General features: G+C 40.7%; 1 protein-coding gene and 1 long non-coding RNA gene across 8 annotated transcripts in view; one reads left to right on the top strand and one right to left on the bottom strand.

Moving 5' to 3' along the window:
- The window catches only part of LOC134297886 (uncharacterized), a 414,859-nt gene that overhangs the window by 180,460 nt on the left and 214,999 nt on the right, over positions 1-19,400 (top strand). The window lies entirely within an intron of this gene.
- Positions 1-19,400, bottom strand: part of wdr49 (WD repeat domain 49) — a 191,847-nt gene that overhangs the window by 151,020 nt on the left and 21,427 nt on the right. For all 7 annotated transcript variants that reach the window (XR_010004836.1, XR_010004835.1, XM_062976739.1 and 4 more), the window contains exon 3: positions 3,407-3,850. Coding sequence is in view for 5 of the 7 variants with exons in the window: in XM_062976739.1 (XP_062832809.1) it covers positions 3,407-3,850 (444 nt within the window). In the remaining 2 variants the exon portion in view is untranslated. The remainder of the gene's footprint in view (positions 1-3,406; positions 3,851-19,400) is intronic.

Raw genomic sequence — 19,400 nt, forward strand, 5'->3', positions numbered from 1 at the left:
CTGAAAATTTGTTTTAATAGTAATTATGTTATGTTTTATTACGGTTGTGTTGTATGGTTTTGCGTAATTGAATACTTTACCTATGTTGGAAACTGCTCTGAGTACCTTCAGGGAGATATAGTGGTATACAAATAAAGTTTATTATTACTTTATTGTATGACACAGCAAACAAGATAGATATTCTGGATTTCGTTTCACAAAATCACAAGTCGAACACTTCCCAAGTGTCTAGGACTGTGTGATGTATTTTCGGATGATGCGCGCAGTTGCAGTTGGCAATTGTAATTTTGTCAATGTCTATTGTTTCCAAATGCCAGCTGAGATCTTTTGGCACGGCACCCAATGTGCCGATCACCACCGGGACCACCTGCACTGGTTTCTGCCAGAGTCTTTGAAGTTCAATCTTGAGGTCCTGATAGCAGCTGAGTTTTTCCTGTTATTATTATTATTATTATTATTATTATTATTATTATTATTATTATTATTAAAAGACACTTCATTGCCTATAGTAAGATGCTTCTGCTTTCACTCAGATCTTGAAAACACATAATTAAAATAAATTTCTTGCCATTAAATGCATTAAATCTTTAACAGTAATAGCAGTAAGGGGCAGGGGTCCTCAAACTTTTTGAACTGCAGAGCCCTTTTTGGAAAAAAAAAAGTTTCTTGTGGAGCTCCACAAATTTTTCATATACAGTAGAGTCTTGCTTATCCAATGTTCTGGATTATCCAATGCAGTCTGCCTTTTAGTAGTAAATGTTTTTGTAGTCAATGTTCTCAATATACTGCGATGTTTTGGTGCTAAATTCGTAAATACAGTAATTACTACATAATGTTACCGTGTATTGAACTGCTTTCTCTGTCGATTTGTTGTAAAACATGATGTTTTGGTGCTTAATTTGTAAAATCATAATGTAATTTGATGTTTAATAGGCTTTTCCTTAATCCCTCCTTATTGTCCAACATTTTCACTTATCCAACATTCTGCTGGCCCGTTTATGTGAGACTCTACTGTATTTCATTATATATTTTATTATTTATTATATATAATATATAAGCAACCATTTTGACCAACATAAACTTAACAGTATTTCAGTGGAAGACCCCAAGGGCCATCCAGTTCAACTCCCTTCTACCATGAAGGAAAAGCACAATCAAAGTACCCTCTGAGTGGTGAGAGAGAAATAGGATTTTAGCAGCAACAAGATGAGTGGGAAAGGATCTGCACAGCAAGGGAGGTGAGGAAAAAAGGCTTCTGAAGGCATGGGAGGGGAGGAAAAATGGCGTTTTGGGGTAACATAGAGAGGGGAGGTGGAGGAGCAGGAAAGAGGAGGGAAAGCTTGAAGGGAATAAGAGGGAGGACAAGAAGGAATGCAGTGCAGAGCCCCTCAGTATGCTTCACAAAGCCTCAAGAGCTCCACAGAGCACACTTTGAGAACCACTGCTCTAAGGCTTTTGCAGAAGTGTAACTGTAGGTGGCTAGTTTATAAGGAATACAGGTATCCCCTGGTTATTTGGCAATTTAGGGACAAAGGTGGTGTGAAGAAGTGGAAACGGTTGAATAGTGGAACCCAGTAGTTTTTTAACTTGCAAATGCAAGACTGATTGCCCCTCCTTGGCCACTAGCCGGACTTAACACCACTTTCTTTCCTTCTCTCGCGCGCGTTCTTTATTTCGCACATAGCAGCGTCCTTCCTCGTTCTTCCTCCTCTTCCCTGCTCCTCTCCCCTTGCTGTCAAACACCTTTTGCCCTCAAGTCCTCTATGAGAAATTTTTGCTTCAAAAGAACTCTGTGGCTGGAAAAGTTTGAGAACCCCTGTGATAGAAAATTCCCGCCTATGATTGCAATCAACTAATAAAAATGACAACGGTTTAAGAAATAGTTAACACTGCATACTATTTACTTTTGTTGTGCCTTATTATAAGTAATTTTATAATTTAAAAAAATCAATATAATATATCATTAGCATACTATCAACAAGTAATATACAGTAACTAATATTATATATCTCATTATAATATTATAATATGATAATGAGAAAACATTAACAAAGTAAGTTTTGATTACATGTCAATGCATGTATATTAATGTCAATACTAGTTGTACTAATAAAAAAAAGTATTTGTTACCAGCCTCTCTTCATAGCTTGAAATGGGGTGCAACATAGTTAAAACACTCAGATAAAACACAATACCATGACATGAATATAGTAAAATACATATTATGGATGGCATGATTTCTTATGTAATGTTATGTTTTAAATGTTTAATATGTCTGATTTTAATCTAATTTCATTTTAATGTTTGTATTATAAGTTTTAAGACATTGAATAATTGCCTCTATGTAAGCCGCTTTGAGCCCCCTTAGGGTTAGAGAAATGCAGGGTAGAAAAAGAGTAAATAAATAAATAAATCAAAATACAGTATTAACAGAATTTAAATTTAAAACTCATAGTTTAAAATTGACTGGATAGGCCTCCCAGAAGGGATTGGTCTTTAATTAAATTCTGAAAGCTCATTAAGCTGTCAGATATTTTCTGGTAGGTCATTCCACAGTCTAGGGAAAGTGGATGAAGAAGTCCTCTAGGCTACCATTGCCAGTCAGTTTCAGGTTGGTTGAAGTAAACATTCCCTAAAGGACTTAAGTGTATGGGGCAGATTATATGGGTGAAGGTGATCTTGGAGGTAACCGTAACCCAAACCATGTAGGGCTTTAAAGATCAAAACCAACACTTTTCTTAGAAACTAATTTATAACCAGTTGAGTGACTTTAGTATGTATGTAATATGCTCACTCCTACGTGTTCCTGTAACCAATCTGGTTGCTATGTTTCAAACTAACTGGAGTTTCCAAACTTGGTTCAGAGGTAGTCCAATGTAGAGTGCATTGAAGAAGTGCAACCTTGAGGTTACCAGCACATGCACTACCATCTTTAGTTTCTCCAAATCTAAGAAGGGCTACAGCTAGCATATCAGCTAAAGCTAGAAGTTACGTTCCGAACTGTGTTTTCATCCTAACTCTGCCTACAAACCGCTGTCCAAAACCCACCCATCAGAATAAGGTAGGTTTGCTCTTTGTGGAACATGGAAAGCCAAAATGCTTCACTCTGAAAGATACACCTTTAAAGGAAGGCATTATCAAAGAGGTAGTTGTTGAGATCAATTGTCTGTTCAAATTGAAAAAGAGGCAGGAAGCTGTTCTCAAAGGCTTGGATAAAAGAGTAGCGCTGGTGGATCTCTCAAAGCTGCTGCCATGGTATCTCCACATGCTTTGAAAGATTCACTCTGTGAGTGATATGCACAATTGTGTTAGAGATGTGATAGGATTACTGTCAAGCTGTGGAAATCTATCTACCCTGGCTTCATTTGGGAAGCATGATTCCACTTCCACCAGCACATTTACGTACCTTGTTAACATTTGGTAGTGCTACCAGAGAGGTCACCCAGAGGTCTTTCAGTTTGACAACTTCTGTAGTGATCTGAAGTGTTCTCTGTAATTTTAAACTCTCTCCCCAGAGACCAAGCAATCCACTCCTGCTCACAGTCAAATAGCTGCCATGGCTTTTCAAAAACAGCACATTTTGAATCACATCTTTATGGATCAGTGGGAGAAGCTGGAGGTCTTTCCACTGGGGGATGACAGATAGCTTGGTTCGCTCATCTCTCTCATACAGTTCAAGCAGCAAAAAGGAGGTCAGTTTCTCCCAATCAATGGCTCCATCTCGATTCAAATCTATCTTACTAAATAGTTCACCATATTCTTCCTTTGTGCCTTGCCTAATATTGGTGGACATTTTATCCATGAACTCTTCTTTAGCCATCATTCCCTTGATCTTCTTTGATCCTGGGGACTTGAAAGAAAAACACAAAGCTTTCAGAGTAAAAGGTGGCAGACATAGAAAATTACTCAATGGCCTTCTCTTTCTCAGCAGAACAAGTGAACACTCTCTTTTGAAAGGTATCATCCCCAGGTTGATACTCCACTTGCTTCACCAACGGATCCTCTGAAGATGCCAGCCACAGATGCAAGTGAAACATTAGGAGAAAATGCTGCTAGAACATGGCCATACAGCCCAGAAACCATACAAAACTCCAGTATCACCTGATGATGGCATGAGGTAGTACAAAAGCTCTGTCTGTGGAACTTTATCTGATGGTTGATCCCCACATCAGGGGTATCATTAGAGGTTAGTATAATTGAGAAGATATCAAGGTCCACATTCTAACAGAGAATCCACTGTTCATGATTGAGCCCCATTACTTTGCTCCTCTTTGTTTTGATACTTACTATTATCATCGGTTTACTTGCCTTTTTTCAATGCACAAGCAGGAGATTTTCCACTTAAGGTTGGGGAAATTACTTTTTGGAACTACAACTTTTAGAATAATGCAGTTTTGTGAGCTGTAGCTGAAAACAGTACCGTAACTCTAGTTTTGACGCACTTCGCCCTTTCTTTCTAGGCAACACTATTGGTTGGGTCTAGAGTCTAGACCAGTGCTTCTCAACCTGTGGGCCCCCAGATGTTTTGGCCTTCAACTCCCAGTAATCCTAACAGCTGGTAAACTGGCTGGGATTTCTGGGAGTTGTAGGCCAAAAACATCTGGGGACCCCAGATTGAGAACCACTGGTCTAGATGAAGAAGGCAGTGAACAGACAGTGATGTTGTCATAGCCCTATTGTTAAGTCTGCCAGACCAAAAACAGGACACAGCTGGGTAGAAGAGTTGTGTTACCAAATAACGAGCTACACCTGCTTAAATTCTCTCCTCTACACAACCATTAAAGCTGGAGGAACCCTCTCTAGTTTTCTTTCTGGCAACCCTGGTTTGAGAGCCAGCATGATGTAGTATTTTTAGCATTAGACTACAGCTCTGGAGGCTAGAGTTCAAATCTCTGTTCAGTCACAGAAACCCTACTGGTTGATCTTGGGCAAATCACACTCTGTTAGCATCAGAGTATGACGAAGGCAGAACCCCTTCTGAACAAGTCTTCCTGTGAAAAACCTGTGATAGGTCAGGTTAGGGTTACTATAAATCAGAAATTACTATAAGACACACAACAACAACAACAACAACAACAACAACAACCAACAAAAACAGCAGCAGCAGCCACCAACCCTATTTTGGTTTTGGTAGTAGGGCCCATCCTTGTATCTTGCACAATACCATTCTAAAACATATTCAGTCAGTCCTGTTTCGTGATGTGTTCATTATGAATGATAAAATGAGTGAGAAATAGTGCTTGTTCTATCATTTCTCCTTCAGAGTCTACTTCGAAAATACCTGAGTTAGCTAAATATCAAAAATAAACTCTGAAAACCCTGATCCACAGCATCAAAAACAGTTCCATGAGAATGCCTGCTCTCTGCTTATACAACCTCAGATGTTTGCATTTTATGTTGAACTAGTACAGAGAAGGCCAGAGTTGGTAGCATCCATCCAGTCACCTGGATTTCATTAGGACTCACTTTCTAGTAAGTATTACTAGAGTGTGTTATTCTACACGTGTACACTTAACTTGTCTACAAACTCCACTGTTTAGGCCCGTAGCCAGAATTTGGGGGGGGGGGGGGGTGAATCTGAGTGAGAGAGGATCTACCCAAGCAAACCTTTTGAATCGTTATCCCAATACCCCCATGCATAAGGTCTTCTTGCGGACCACCCTGAGAATTTCAGGGGGAGGCTGAAGCCCCTCAAGCCCCCCCCCCCCCGGCTACATGCCTGCCACTGTTGAACTCCATGAGACTTAAGTCGTGTGTTTTAAAGAACATCATAAGCTTCCAATATTACTCTATAGTAATCATTAGGGGGGTGTGATCAACGAAAAAAAAATGTTTCAATACTTGTTACTAAATTAGGGGGGACAGCAAATTGTTTGTAGGGTGTTTCTAAAATATCATGAGAGGCCCAATATTGTAACTATTACAATATAACAAAATTTTCATTACTATTTCATTATGTACATCTTACGAAATAGATTTGACATACAATGCTGATACGACCTTCTGCACAGCCCTAGTAATCATTCTTGGGAGGACACAGTTAAGTAGTTTGAGATGTTCTTTTAATACTATTCAACAGGTTCACAAAACAAAGCAAAACAATTCAAAATTCCCCATAGTGTTTTTATGTGTATTAGAAGCAGAGTTCCTTGTGTATGAATTGTACGTAAAAGCAATGGACTAATAAAAATTCAAAATCTTGCTTTTGCATCTCCATAAAATGACTGCTGATATATTCGAGCAAAACAAGCTAACTGTCTGAGCTTCTTCTTTCAAGTTACAGATTGTAAAGGACATTTCTTTTTTTCAAATACTTGAGGCCACAAACTCATTTTATATGCTTAGTTGAAAAGCTGTCAGAATAATGATTTTGGATCACTCAGTAAGAAGGAAGCTTCTTTATCCTATTTAATAATCACCAATCCAGACTTCCCTTGGGGGCATTTTTTATTTTACTTTTAAAAAAGACTTCCTTGAATTTTCTAATATCCATAAATGAAAATATGGTAGGAGGAACTAAGAAGAACTGACAAGAGATGTTATGTATAAAAAGCTTCTTTCTAATTCACTCTTGTAATTAGTTAACCAAATAGCAGACTTGGAGAGAGAGAGAAAGCCACTTCAGCTTTTACAACTAATATTCAGAGAAAGGAGAGACATCTAAAGTGCAACACATAATAACTTTGTGGAAAATCAAGTTTAATTAATTTTCACATAAAAATTCCATTAATATTTCAGCACTATCTCACCGTGCTATATAGTACATTAATGAAATAGTATTTTAGAATGCAAATGACACTCCATTTGTTGCTTTAATTCTTTTTTTTCTGGACAGCAAACAGGTTTGTACACCTAACTAATATGCTTATAGTTTTGCTTTTGGTTTAAAATGAGATTTGTTGATGTGTGCCTTTAGGTAATTTATGGCTTATGACAACTGCAAGGCGAATCTATCATGAGGTTATCCTTGCCTTCCTCTGAGGCTGAAAGGCTCAAAGTCACCCAGTTTCCATGACTGATTCAAATCTTGGTCTTTCTGGGTCCTAGTCCAAAACTCAAACCACTATACTACTCTGACTCAAAGTTAGCTTTAAACTCTGGTTTTTGAAAATAATGAACAATGGATCCAATTCACTCTTTTGCTATGCAGTGAATGTTATTAGGATTATGATCAACTAGTAGCGGCACATGTTGGTCCATCTAAAGAACAAGCATTGTAACTATTGCCTTATGAAGTAAAATGTGTTTTTAAAACAATATCTCTTGCCAAGAGGCAGGAAACAGAAATGGAAGCCACCAAAGAAGGTGACCAAAAAGGGCAGGATTCTTGAACCTGATTAAAATGCTCTTTCTCCGTTATATATGAGAAAAAGAAATCCTAGGTATGAGAAGGCTTGCCATAAATGATTCAGAGCGTGTTCACAGAACTAGTGAAAAGGAATAAGACCAGGGCCGCTTGCACTAAAGGTGCACCTGCATTGCAAAATTAATGCAGTTTGGCACTACTTTAACTGCAATTTTATTCCTCTTTGCCTTAAAGCTCTAGTGACACAACAAACTAAGGACCTCATCACATTTGCTACTGGAATTACCACAGATCATGGCAAATCTGGCAGTGCCCTGTGGGGAGTATGGGGAACCGATGGACCCCATGCCCCGCATCACTGAGCTATCTCTTTGCCTCATCCTATGGGGGAAAGCACCCGTCACTCGGCTTCCCCCGTTGATCTCTATGCAACACAGGAGGCGTCCCGTGTTGCCGTTGTGGCAGTGTACATTGGGTCTGCTTGTTTTGCCACAGAGCCCCACTGGAACTAGATCTTCATCATGGAATGGGAGCTGGCAGGCTCCATGGCAAAACTGAAGAGGCAGTAAAACGTCCCAGGATCACATGTGAAATGTTGAAAGTATGCTGATACCTGGGGAGGATCTCTGATGCCTGCTTTGTACAGGGAGCTTGTGTAAGCAGAGTTTCCCCATCATTCACCCTCTTCTCTTTTCCCTGGTTGGGTTCCTGGGATGTTTTACAGCCTCATCAGATGGGCTAACATGTGACAGCATATGCTGGTTCTTCTTCAGTTTTGCCACGTGATGGAGCTATGACACAAAGTGGTGTCAAACTGTTATAGGTCTGCAGTGTGGGTAGGAGATAAGTTTTAATACTCTTGCTTCAAAAGGAAGCAGAGCTACAAAAAAACTCTACTCGAAGAACTCCCCATGACCATGTCATTTGTTTAACTTTTCATGTCCTGCTTTTTTGGACTATAGCTCCCAGAGTACCCCAGCCAACACTGGTAGTGGTTGTGAAGGAATTTGGGAGCTGTAGTCCAAAAAAGTGATATTTCCTCACCCAAAGATCTCTTAACAATTATGAATTTTAGTCAGCATAGTTCAGAAGTGATAACTTTTCAACATGACTGCTATGCTGAGGTACTCTGGGAGTTATAGTCCAAAAAAGCAGGACATGAAAGGTTAAACAAATGCAAATAGAGTCCTCCCTGTTTTGCCTTCCTCTCTTTTCCCTATCAGGGATCCTTGAGAAAAAACTCAGTAGATGATGGACATATGACTAGCCCTCTTTCCCCAAAGGCAAAAGTGGACAGTTGGTTTTTGGAGTTTCTTTTTTTTTTTATTTCCCCATAAGAAATACCTGTAGCTAGTGAAGTCAACAACATACTGCTGTTAAATAAATTCAACAGGAACTGACAATAACAAATGTAGCCAGCATGATGTAGTGGTTTGAATGTTGGTCTATGGACCTCATCTCATTGAGACCCTGAATCTGAGGGAAAGTGGGGGCATCTGTGGGGTAGCAAGGCAAATCCAGTGGGCAGTAAGGGAACCCATCACCCCACATCGCCCCTTTCCCAATGTCACAGGGGGAAAACATCACCGCATGGCTTCCCCTTACACTATCCCCATTCTATCAAATGAAAACATGAAGCCTCTTGTGTTATCAGGACTCTGTCGTAGGACACTTCCAGCACAGGTCATGGACACAGGCCTGCCAGAAGTAACTGTGTGTCGTCTGATGGGATCCAGCAGGCTCTGTCCAGGAACTGTGCTTGAAGCATCCTATAACAGGTAAGAAAGCCCAAGTGATGAAGTCATATGACTCTAGATACCAGGGTTTGAATCCCCATTCAGTGATGGAAACCCCCCTCTGAACAAATATTGCCACAAAAACCAAGTGAAATGTTGGCCTTAGGGTTGACATAAGAAAAATATGAAGGTACACAACAACAATAGTTCTAAATAGAGTACCCAATTATCAGGGGCTGACATCTATTCTTCAGCTACCAGGGCAAAAGGAAGAAATCCTCAGATGAAAGCAGTACCCTGAAAAGCATATGTCTGGACTGCAGATTCCTCAGGCAATCTGCCTTGCCCATTTCTCTCTTCCTTCCTTCCCCTCTCAAACATCACTAATTTTCAGAGTTTGGGCCCTGAAATCAGTTTAGTCTATGTTTTAGAACTGGCAACCCTAAAATCAAATGGACAGGAGAACATATGATCAATTTCCCAGAATCTCCCAACAATGCTGGCTGAAAAGTTTTGAGAATGGTTAGTTCCAACAGGCTACTTTTCCAAAGTGAGGTTTGTTTGTTTTTTAAAGGGCACTGGCAGATGGTAAAAGTTTCTACTGATTTGTTGTCGAAGGCTTTCATGGCCAGAATCACAGGGTTGTTGTATGTCTTTCGGGCTGTGTGGCCATGTTCCAGAAGCATTCTCTCCTGACGTTTCGCCCACATCTATGGCAGGCATCCTCAGAGGTTGTGAGGTATGGATAAACTAATTCAGGAAAGGAAAGAATATATATCTGTGTAGAGTCCAAGGTGTGGCAAGAGTTCTTTGTCACTGGGAGCCAGCATTAATGTTTCAGTTAATCACCCTAATTGGCACTGGAAATGTTTTGTCTACTGATGTTTCTACTGATTCCTTGCAGTTCCTAGCATCTTGCATCAGAGGTTCAGACAACTTTCAGGGGTCCACAGTAAACATGGGGTCTATCACTACAAGACAATGTTAGACTACAAGCAATTAGAATCATAGAATCATAGAATCATAGAATACTAGAGTTGGAAGAGACCACATGGGCCATCCAGTCCAACCCCCTGCTAAGAAGCAGGAAATCGCATTCAAAGCACCCCCGACAGATGGCCATCCAGCCTCTGCTTAAAAGCCTCCAAAGAAGGAGCCTCCACCACGGCCCCGGGGAGAGAGTTCCACTGTCGAACAGCTCTCACAGTGAGGAAGTTCTTCCTAATGTTCAGGTGGAATCCCCTTTCCTGTAGTTTGAAGCCATTGTTCCGTGTCCTAGTCTGCAGGGCAGCAGAAAACAAGCTTGCTCCCTCCTCCCTATGACTTCCCTTCACGTATTTGTACATGGCTATCATGTCTCCTCTCAGCCTTCTCTTCTGCAGGCTAAACATGCCCAGCTCTTTAAGCCGCTCCTCATAGGGCTTGTTCTCCAGACCCTTAATCATTTTAGTCGCCCTCCTCTGGACGCCTTCCAGCTTGTCAACATCTCCCTTCAACTGTGGTGCCTAGAATTGGACACAGTATTCCAGGTGTGGTCTGACCAAGGCAGAATAGAGGGGGAGCATAACTTCCCTGGATCTAGACGCTATTCCCCTATTGATGCAGGCCAGAATCCCATTGGCTTTTTTAGCAGCCGCATCATATTGTTGGCTCATGTTTAACTTGTTGTCCACAAGGACTCCAAGGTCTTTTTCGCACACAGTGCTGTCAAGCCAGGCGTCCCCCATTCTGTATCTTTGATTTCCATTTTTTCTGCCGAAGTGAAGTATCTTGCATTTGTCCCTGTTGAACTTCATTTTGTTAGTTTTGGCCCATCTCTCTAGTCTGTCAAGATCGTTTTGAATTCTGCTCCTGTCTTCTGGAGTGTTAGCTATCCCTCCCAGTTTTGTGTCGTCTGCAAACTTGATGATCGTGCCTTCTAACCCTTCGTCTAAGTCGTTAATAAAGATGTTGAACAGAACCGGGCCCAGGACAGAGCCCTGCGGCACTCCACTTGTCACTTCTTTCCATGATGAAGACGACGCATTGATGAGCACCCTTTGGGTTCGTTCGCTTAGCCAATTACAGATCCACCTAACCGTAGTTTTGTCTAGCCCACATTTTACTAGTTTGTTTGCCAGAAGGTCGTGGGGGACTTTGTCGAAGGCCTTACTGAAATCCAGGTACGCTACATCCACAGCATTCCCTGTATCGACCCAACTCGTAACTCTATCGAAAAAAGAGATCAGATTAGTCTGGCATGACTTGTTTTTGGTAAATCCGTGTTGACTATTAGCAATGACCGCATTTGTTTCTAAGTGTTCGCAGACCACTTCCTTAATGATCTTTTCCAGAATTTTGCCTGGTATTGATGTGAGGCTGACCGGACGGTAATTGTTTGGGTCGTTCTTTTTTCCCTTCTTGAAGATAGGGACCACATTCGCCCTCCTCCAATCTGCTGGGACTTCTCCCGTTCTCCAAGAACTCTCGAAGATAATTGCCAGTGGTTCTGAAATAACTTCCGCTAGTTCCTTCAGTACTCTTGGATGTAGGTGATCTGGCCCTGGGGACTTGAATTCGTTTAGAGTGGTCAGGTGTTCCTGGACAACTTGTTTCCCTATTTGGGGTTGGATTTCCCCCAATCCTTCGTCCATTCCATGTTGCTGAGGTTGAAGATGGCTTTCTTTTTGTGAGAAGACCGAGGCAAAGAAGGCATTAAGTAGTTCTGCCTTTTCCCTGTCCCCTGTCGCCATCACCCCATCTTCTCCTTGCAGTGGCCCTATCGCCTCCTTTTTCTTCCTTTTTCTACCAACGTAAGCAAAAAAGCCTTTTTTGTTGTTTTTTATGTCCCTGGCAAGCCTGAGCTCATTTTGCGCTTTAGCCTTGCGAACCTTTTCCCTACAGGTGTTGGCTATATGTTTGAATTCTTCTTTGGTGATTTCTCCCCTTTTCCACTTCTTGTGCATGTCACTTTTGAGCTTTAGCTCAGTTAGAAGTTCTTTGGACATCCATTCTGGCTTCTTTGCACTTGTCTTATTTTTCTTCTTTGTTGGCACTGTTTGCATTTGCGCCTTGAGTATTTCACTTTTGAAAAACTCCCATCCATCCTTAACTCCCTTGTTTTTTAATATTGGCATCCATGGAATGCCGCTCAGTAATTCATTTTTTGGAAGTCAGCTCTCTTAAAGTCCAGAATGTGTGTTTGACTTGTCTTAGTTTCAGCATTCCTTTGTATTGCAAACTGCAGGAGCACATGGTCACTTGCCCCTAAGGATCCAACCACTTCAACTGTATTGATCAGGTCTTCCACATTTGTTAAGATTAGATCAAGAGTTGCTGATCCCCTTGTTGCCTCTTCTACCTTCTGGACCATAAAATTATCTGCAAGGCAAGTGAGGAATTTGTTGGACTTTGTACTCTTGGCTGAGTTTGTTTTCCAGCAGATATCGGGATAATTGAAATCGCCCATGACTACTATATCTCTTCTTTGTGCCTGTTTGGTCAGCTGTTGACAGAAGGCTTCATCAAGTCCTTCATCCTGACTCGGAGGTCTGTAGTCGACACCCACGACAAGATCTTTTTGAGTCCTGGTTCCCTTGATTCTTATCCAGATGCTTTCAAGCTGGTTTCCCGGATTACAGTCTTGCATTTCTTCTGCAACGTAACTGTTTTTGACATATAAAGCTACTCCCCCTCCTCTCCCCTTTGTTCTATTTCTGTGAAAGAGGTTATAGCCCTCAATGGTTAAATTCCAGTGATGGGAGTCATCCCACCAGGTTTCAGTGATGCCTATGACATCGTATGTGTGGTGCTGTGCTAGGAGTTGGAGTTCGTCTTGCTTATTCCCCATGCTCTGAGCATTAGTGTAAAGACATGTAAGCCCCTGTGACCTCCCCTTGAGCTGTTTATTTGGGATTATTGTGCTCTCTGTACTTGGTCCTTGCTGTGTTTGTGCAGCCCTCCGTTTAGCCTTTTGGCGGTTCCCTGTGGTCGTGGGTAATATAGTGTTCGCCAGGCTGTTGTTTCCCTCCCCCAGTGGATCTAGTTGGCCCAATTACGTGGCTCTTGGCCCAGATCTTTCACTTCTTATTTCAACCCTCCAAACATCAGAAGGAATTCAATGTACAGGCAGAGACCTGAGAGATTTTTCTCACTTTGTTATCAATCCCTTTGAAATTTCAAGCTAGCTATTCATCTTCCAAGTTCCTCAAAGAGGTTTTTAATGGGTTTTTTCACCATCCACCTGTTTAAAGTCTCCAACTTGACACATTTCATAGAATCAGTCATGACACACACATACCCAGCACTACAGTCTCCATTATTCACGCGAGCCCAAAGAGGTCTGCCATTTAAAATTCAAAGGCTTCCTATTAGATAAATTCAAGACCGAGGCTTCATTTAAACAAATCATGTTTCTGTCTGAGTTCACTGCAGTGATTGGCAGTTTGGGAGAAAATAAGGAGCAATTTTTGAGCTCTGTGATTTTTTTTAAGTACAGTTCAACTCTTATATCTACATGGCATACACTCCTGAACTTTCTGTGGAAGCAGAAAACTGGGTAATAAGGAAAGCTACTGAAATGAATAAGTAAGAGTATTGATTATATATTTTATTGTAGTATAGCATAGATATTGTATAGCACTGACTACTTATTATATTAACTACAGATACATAATGGGATAAGAATAGATCAACATAGAGGAAACTCAGATTCTTTTGTGTGTGTATGTGTGTTTTCAGGTCATTTATTTCTTCTTTCTTTCAGTGAATGGAGGACTTTGGGTTTTCCTGAATGGCAAACTGGGGTTGGATTGCCTTTGTGATCTCTTTCAACTCAATGATTCTATGATACTTGGTGGTGTGAATGAATTTATTCATTTCATGTTTATTTTCTAATTAACATTAACAACAATGGAAGAAAGAAAAACACCACCCACTCAGGATAATTGATGATTAAAACGAATTTAGAGTAATCACAATAATAACAACATGTCAAAAAGGCCAAATAGAAAAGAATGTATCTTTACAATCTCCCAGAAGTGGGAACTGATTGAAGATTTGAGGGGAGCACATTTTTTTTCCTGTTATGCTGGCAGCATAATAGGAAAAAGACCACCTGTCCCTCTGCACACCAAGCCTGTGAGGCAGTTCAGGATGAACGCCAGTAACTAGCCCAAGGTCACCCTTTCAGTTTTATGGCTTAATGGGGAATTGAATCTGCATTTCCCAAATCCCCATTCCATGTGCTAACCACTAAATTACAGTGCCTCTTAATGTTTCTAGTTCAGGTCAGTCGAATTCTTATATTAACAGACTCTTGCAAACCCCTTTCATTTAATGATAACTTACTTAATGCAGGAAATACTCTGTATTCCATTCTGCCTCCCTTGGGTCATTCCATCTGCAGAATTACACATTTACATACAAATGTAATACTAATCTCAGAGCTAATACAGAACAGCTTCTCCCAATGATTTTTGTAAAAAAGAGAATCCATGTAAATGAGACAGATGTCTCCTGGGAAGTGCCTTGCATTTAAACCATTTATTTGCTCTTTGGTAAAGTACAGCAAAAGATCACAGTGAAAAAAAATGTCTTCCTGAAAGAGGGGACAGCACTCTCCTCTCAGAGCAATTAAATTGCTTAAATCACTAAATTAGAGAAAGAAGTGAAATTACAATATTTTGATTTTCCTCTAATGGTCTTCAGTCATGATACGGTCTTGGGAAGCTATGCACAGACAGAGCAAAATGAGAAATAAGGAATGTGAATTCTCGGGGACAATTGAAACACCATATTTTTACCAGGTAGTTTCATTAGGAGAGCCAGCATGGTGTCAGAGTTTGAATATGATACTAAATCTCTTGAAACCAGGCTATGAAACCCTACTCAACCATGGACACCAGTTGAATGACCTTGGAAAATTAGTCTCCCAACCTCAGGCAAAGGCAAAAGCAAGTCCCCTCTGAACAAATCTTACCAAAATAATAATATGCTAAGCCCCTGGGACCCTGGTGGCACAGTGTGTTAAAGCACTGAGCTGCTGAACTTGCGGACCAAAAGGTCCCAGGTTCAAATCCTGGGAGCGGAATGAGCGCCTGCTGTTAGCCCCAGCTCCAGCCAACCTAGCAGTTCGAAACATGCAAATGTGAGTAGATCAATATGTACCGCTCCGGCGAAAAGGTAACAGCGCTCCATGCAGTCATGCCAGCCACATGACCTTGGAGGTATCTATGGACAACTCCGGCTCTTTGGCTTAGAAATGGAGATGAACACCAACTCCCAGAGTCAGTCACGACTGGACTTAATGTCAGGGGAAAACCTTTACCTTTACTAGGCTTGCTTTATAGTCGGCACAACTTGGAAATGACTTGAAAGTACACAACAATGTTTCTTTAGAGAAGGGATGGGCAACTTTGATGAGTTTAGTAGCCAGTTTTGTTTTCCATGCACCCATTGCAGGATGGAACCCCTCCAAATGTGATTTCCTCATCCTCCACTTCCTCCTCAGCACTGAGGAGAAAGCCAGAAGTGCTCCCTCCAAACTCCAAAATAAACCTTGCTGCTCCAAGAGCTTTCCTTGGGTAGAATATCATTTGCTCATATGTAACTACTTGGAGGTGGTCTATTTTGAGTGATTTAGTAGCCACTGTTTGATCACCCTCATGATAGAGTGTCACAGATGAGACCCTCTCCCTCGCTTCTTTCCGATATATCTGTGAGGGTGGTAGGACACAGAGAAGGGCCTCCTCAGAAGATACTGAAATCTGGGAATGCTTATACAGGAACACACAATTCTTCAACACCTGGACCGAGTCATATAGAGCTTTCTAGGTCATGACCAGTGCTTCTCATTGTACCCAGAAACAAGGAAGTAGCAGTAAAGTTTTGGTAATATTATGTTGTGTGTTCCCTATAACCAGCCTCACTCTACAATGGGTTCCAGCCCTTTGAGCCATCTGAAATTTCTAAACATTCTTCAAAGGATGTAAAGTAGTGGTTCTCAACCTGGGGTCCCCAGATGTTTTTGGCCTTCAACTCCCTGAAACTGGCAGGGATTTCTGGGAGTTGTGGGTCAAAAACATCTGGGGACCCCAGACTGAGAACCACTGATGTAGAGTATGTTATAGTAAGCCAAGCAGGATGTAAGTCATTTGTCACCATGGTCTATTCTACCTCCAGCAGCTGCCCACTTTCAGTATGAAGGCAAAGAGGTAGCTCTGAAATATCTAGCGACACAATCCCAGAGTCAGTGCATTGAAAAACAATGATCCTGAAAACAATTTTCTTGATCCCACAAAGTGGCTGCCTATACACCTTAATACCTCCCTGGCAGGATTAAGACTGCAGATTTTTGCAAACATTTTAAAACATAAGCTGTACAGATAAGGAAGGGAAGAACACACTAGAGCTGTTCTTCTTCCCCTGCTATTCTCATTATATACTTTTTCACTAGGGATGTAAAGCAGTCTCACACATTTTCTCATCCTTGACTAAAAGGGGTGTCTCAGTACACTGTGTTAAGAAAAAGAGCAACCGCTCCAAATTTTGTTTGACAAACTAGGAACTTTTGCAAAAACAAAAAATCTCACTCACTCTTTGCACAAATAATTGTGTATTTCGAACAGCTTTTTGCAAAATATTGGCATTTTTACAAAAATTACATTTTTGATTTTTTTTTCCCACAAAAAAGCTTCCCCTAATTGAAATAAATCATCCAAAAATGTGCAACAACTGCTGTATTCTTCCCCTGGAGGTAGAACACTTCCACATTTATTCAATTTAGCATGTGAAAACAAAAGGAGGGCAAATGTCAGCAAAAGAAAAGTCCCATAATCTGTAGAGGCTTTCCTTTTGACTCAAAATTAGACAGTCTTCAAGGTCTTTATCAAGTCTAAAGTTCTATTTGTACTGCATTAGTTCCCTGCCAAGTACTTTTAATATGAAATTGTAGTTTCAGTTTCACAATTGCTTCTTTGCATAAACATCATGTCTATATTCTAGTAAGCAATCAGACTTGGGATTTGGGTCTACCATTGAAGGCTATTTGTCTCCCAAGGTAAAGTCATCACAGCATGGGATACCTTATTTTCTGCATTTTGCCGGAAGAACGTGTCTGTTCGCAGCTTAAATTTCCCAGCATTTTGGATCTCAAATGAACATGGAAGGTCATTAAAATAACTTGTTAACCTGAAAATGACTTAAAATTAATTAAACATAGTCAAATAGAGACTAGCACTGTCAGCAGTGAAAATAGTGGCTCAAAGAGCAAGGTATTTTAAAATTTAAATCTATATGTAGCTGCAGGCATAGAGTCTCAAGAGAGACTGGGCAGATATTTCCAGTGGTGTTCAGCATTATTTCTTTCACAGTTGGAGTCATAAATTTTCATTCTAGGGTTCTGTACTATATTCCAAAATAGTAAATGGCACCATCCAAATAGCGGGACTGAAAAAAGAAAGGAGGTTTATCCTACTTAATATTCATACATTCTGGAGGTTTGACTCCTTCACAAGAAGGGGGGGACACCACCCTTTGCTTCACTGGTATATAAATATATATATTTAATATTGTGAGTGTAAACCACTATAAATCAGATTTTATGTGAAAATGTTCTGCTCTTCATTCTGCCCTTGCTGTCATCTGCAAGTGAACTGCTTCTGCTTCCACCCACGTCTGAACAGTAGGGGCTTTTTATTCTCCCAACGGGAGTGTCTATCATGCTCAGTAGTCATAAAATTCATCTGCCTGAAACTGATCATTCTCAGATGTATGCATGCTGGGGCTTCACAGTTGTCTAGGTAAAGCACTTGCTGGAATAAGGAAAGCTCATTCATGCCAACTGGGTGAAGGAGATCACAAATTGCTTGCCATAACAACGTTGAGGAGAAATCTAAGCAGAAGCCATGCCATGGATATTCAAGGATATCAGCATTGTTTCTCAAGCTAGTTATTTAAAAGTGTGGAGTGGGCAGGTAGTTATGGAGAAAAAGACTGAGATCCTGCTGTTGACTTGCACTGGTAGAAGTCTCAATTTCATCTCCATTAGTCCTTTTACAAACAAGACATGGCAATAACAAGTAAATGACATTGAAAACCATCCGTGTCAGGAGGTAACACAGCCATCCCAGCTCCTGAGCATCCAACGTCACTTTTTCTCCTAAAGCGGTGGTTCTCAATCTGTGGTGTGAAGGCACGCTGGGGGAAAATGGCTATCTCTAGGTCTGGCTACCCAAGCGGCTTCGGTTTACCTTATAATTATACCTCAAACCCCAAAGTAAATACTCTAGAAGCTGATTAAAGATAACCAAAAATATGTTTATTGAAAACAGGAAACAGTCCTTTTAATGCATTAGAAATAATATGAGGTAAAATCACTGAAATTATACAGAAATAAAACTATATTGATTGAGAATGAAAGCTATAGAGACTATAAAGGATAAACACACAAGCTATGAGGAAACTATAAGGTAAGGACTATAGGGTATGTACAAGGCTATGATAAGCACTATCTATAATGACTTTAGTGGTAAATACCAGCTATAGTGAACTATCTATAATAACTCTGAGGTAAACTATAAGGTGATAAGCTATAAGGTAAGTACATGAGGTAAATATGAGACTATGAGGTGAACTATAAGTTCTAACTATGAAGAAACTATAAGCTCTATCTATAATGGTTATGAGGTAAACTACGAGGTGGTAAGTACACAAAGCTATGGTGGTAAGTACAAGGTGAACTATAAGCTTTGCTATCTTTGAGGTAAATACATAAGCTGTAAGGTAAGTACGTGGCTATGATGAGCTCTATCTGTAATGGTAAGTATGAGGCTATGAGGTAAATACCTAAAGCTATGATGTGACTATAAGGTAAGTACGTGATTTATGTTGCCTGTTTGAATTTGCCAGGTCAAAGAACCCAGACCAAATTCTAAGACCTATCTCTAAGAGGTTTTTCTCTGGAATGGCAATTGGAGGGAAAAAAGCCTCTAGAGATTAGCTCCCAGGCTGAACCATCTCATCCAAACCTAAAGGGGAGTCCCAAGCTCCACCCCCAAAATGAGAGCCAATGGAACATTCCTCCCAAGAACAGCAACCAGGAAATAAGCAAGGGAGGGAAAGCCAAGTAGGACAGCACATGTGGATTCCCAAGTGTTTTGACCTACAAGTCCCAGAAATCCCAGCCAGTTTACCAGCTGTTAGGACTTCTGGGAGGTGAAGGCCAAAACATCTGGGGACCCACAGGTTGAGAACCACTGTCCTAAAGGAACATCCTTCTCTATGGTCTTCTGTCTTGGTCTTCCTGTCATGCCATTGTCCCCTCCTTCTCTTCCTCTGACAACAAAAAGGATTTTGGAGAGATGGAGGGAACAGAAGAC

Source organism: Anolis carolinensis, chromosome 3, assembly GCF_035594765.1.
Source record: "Anolis carolinensis isolate JA03-04 chromosome 3, rAnoCar3.1.pri, whole genome shotgun sequence".
In the NCBI taxonomy this organism is placed as follows: Eukaryota; Metazoa; Chordata; class Lepidosauria; order Squamata; family Dactyloidae; genus Anolis; species Anolis carolinensis.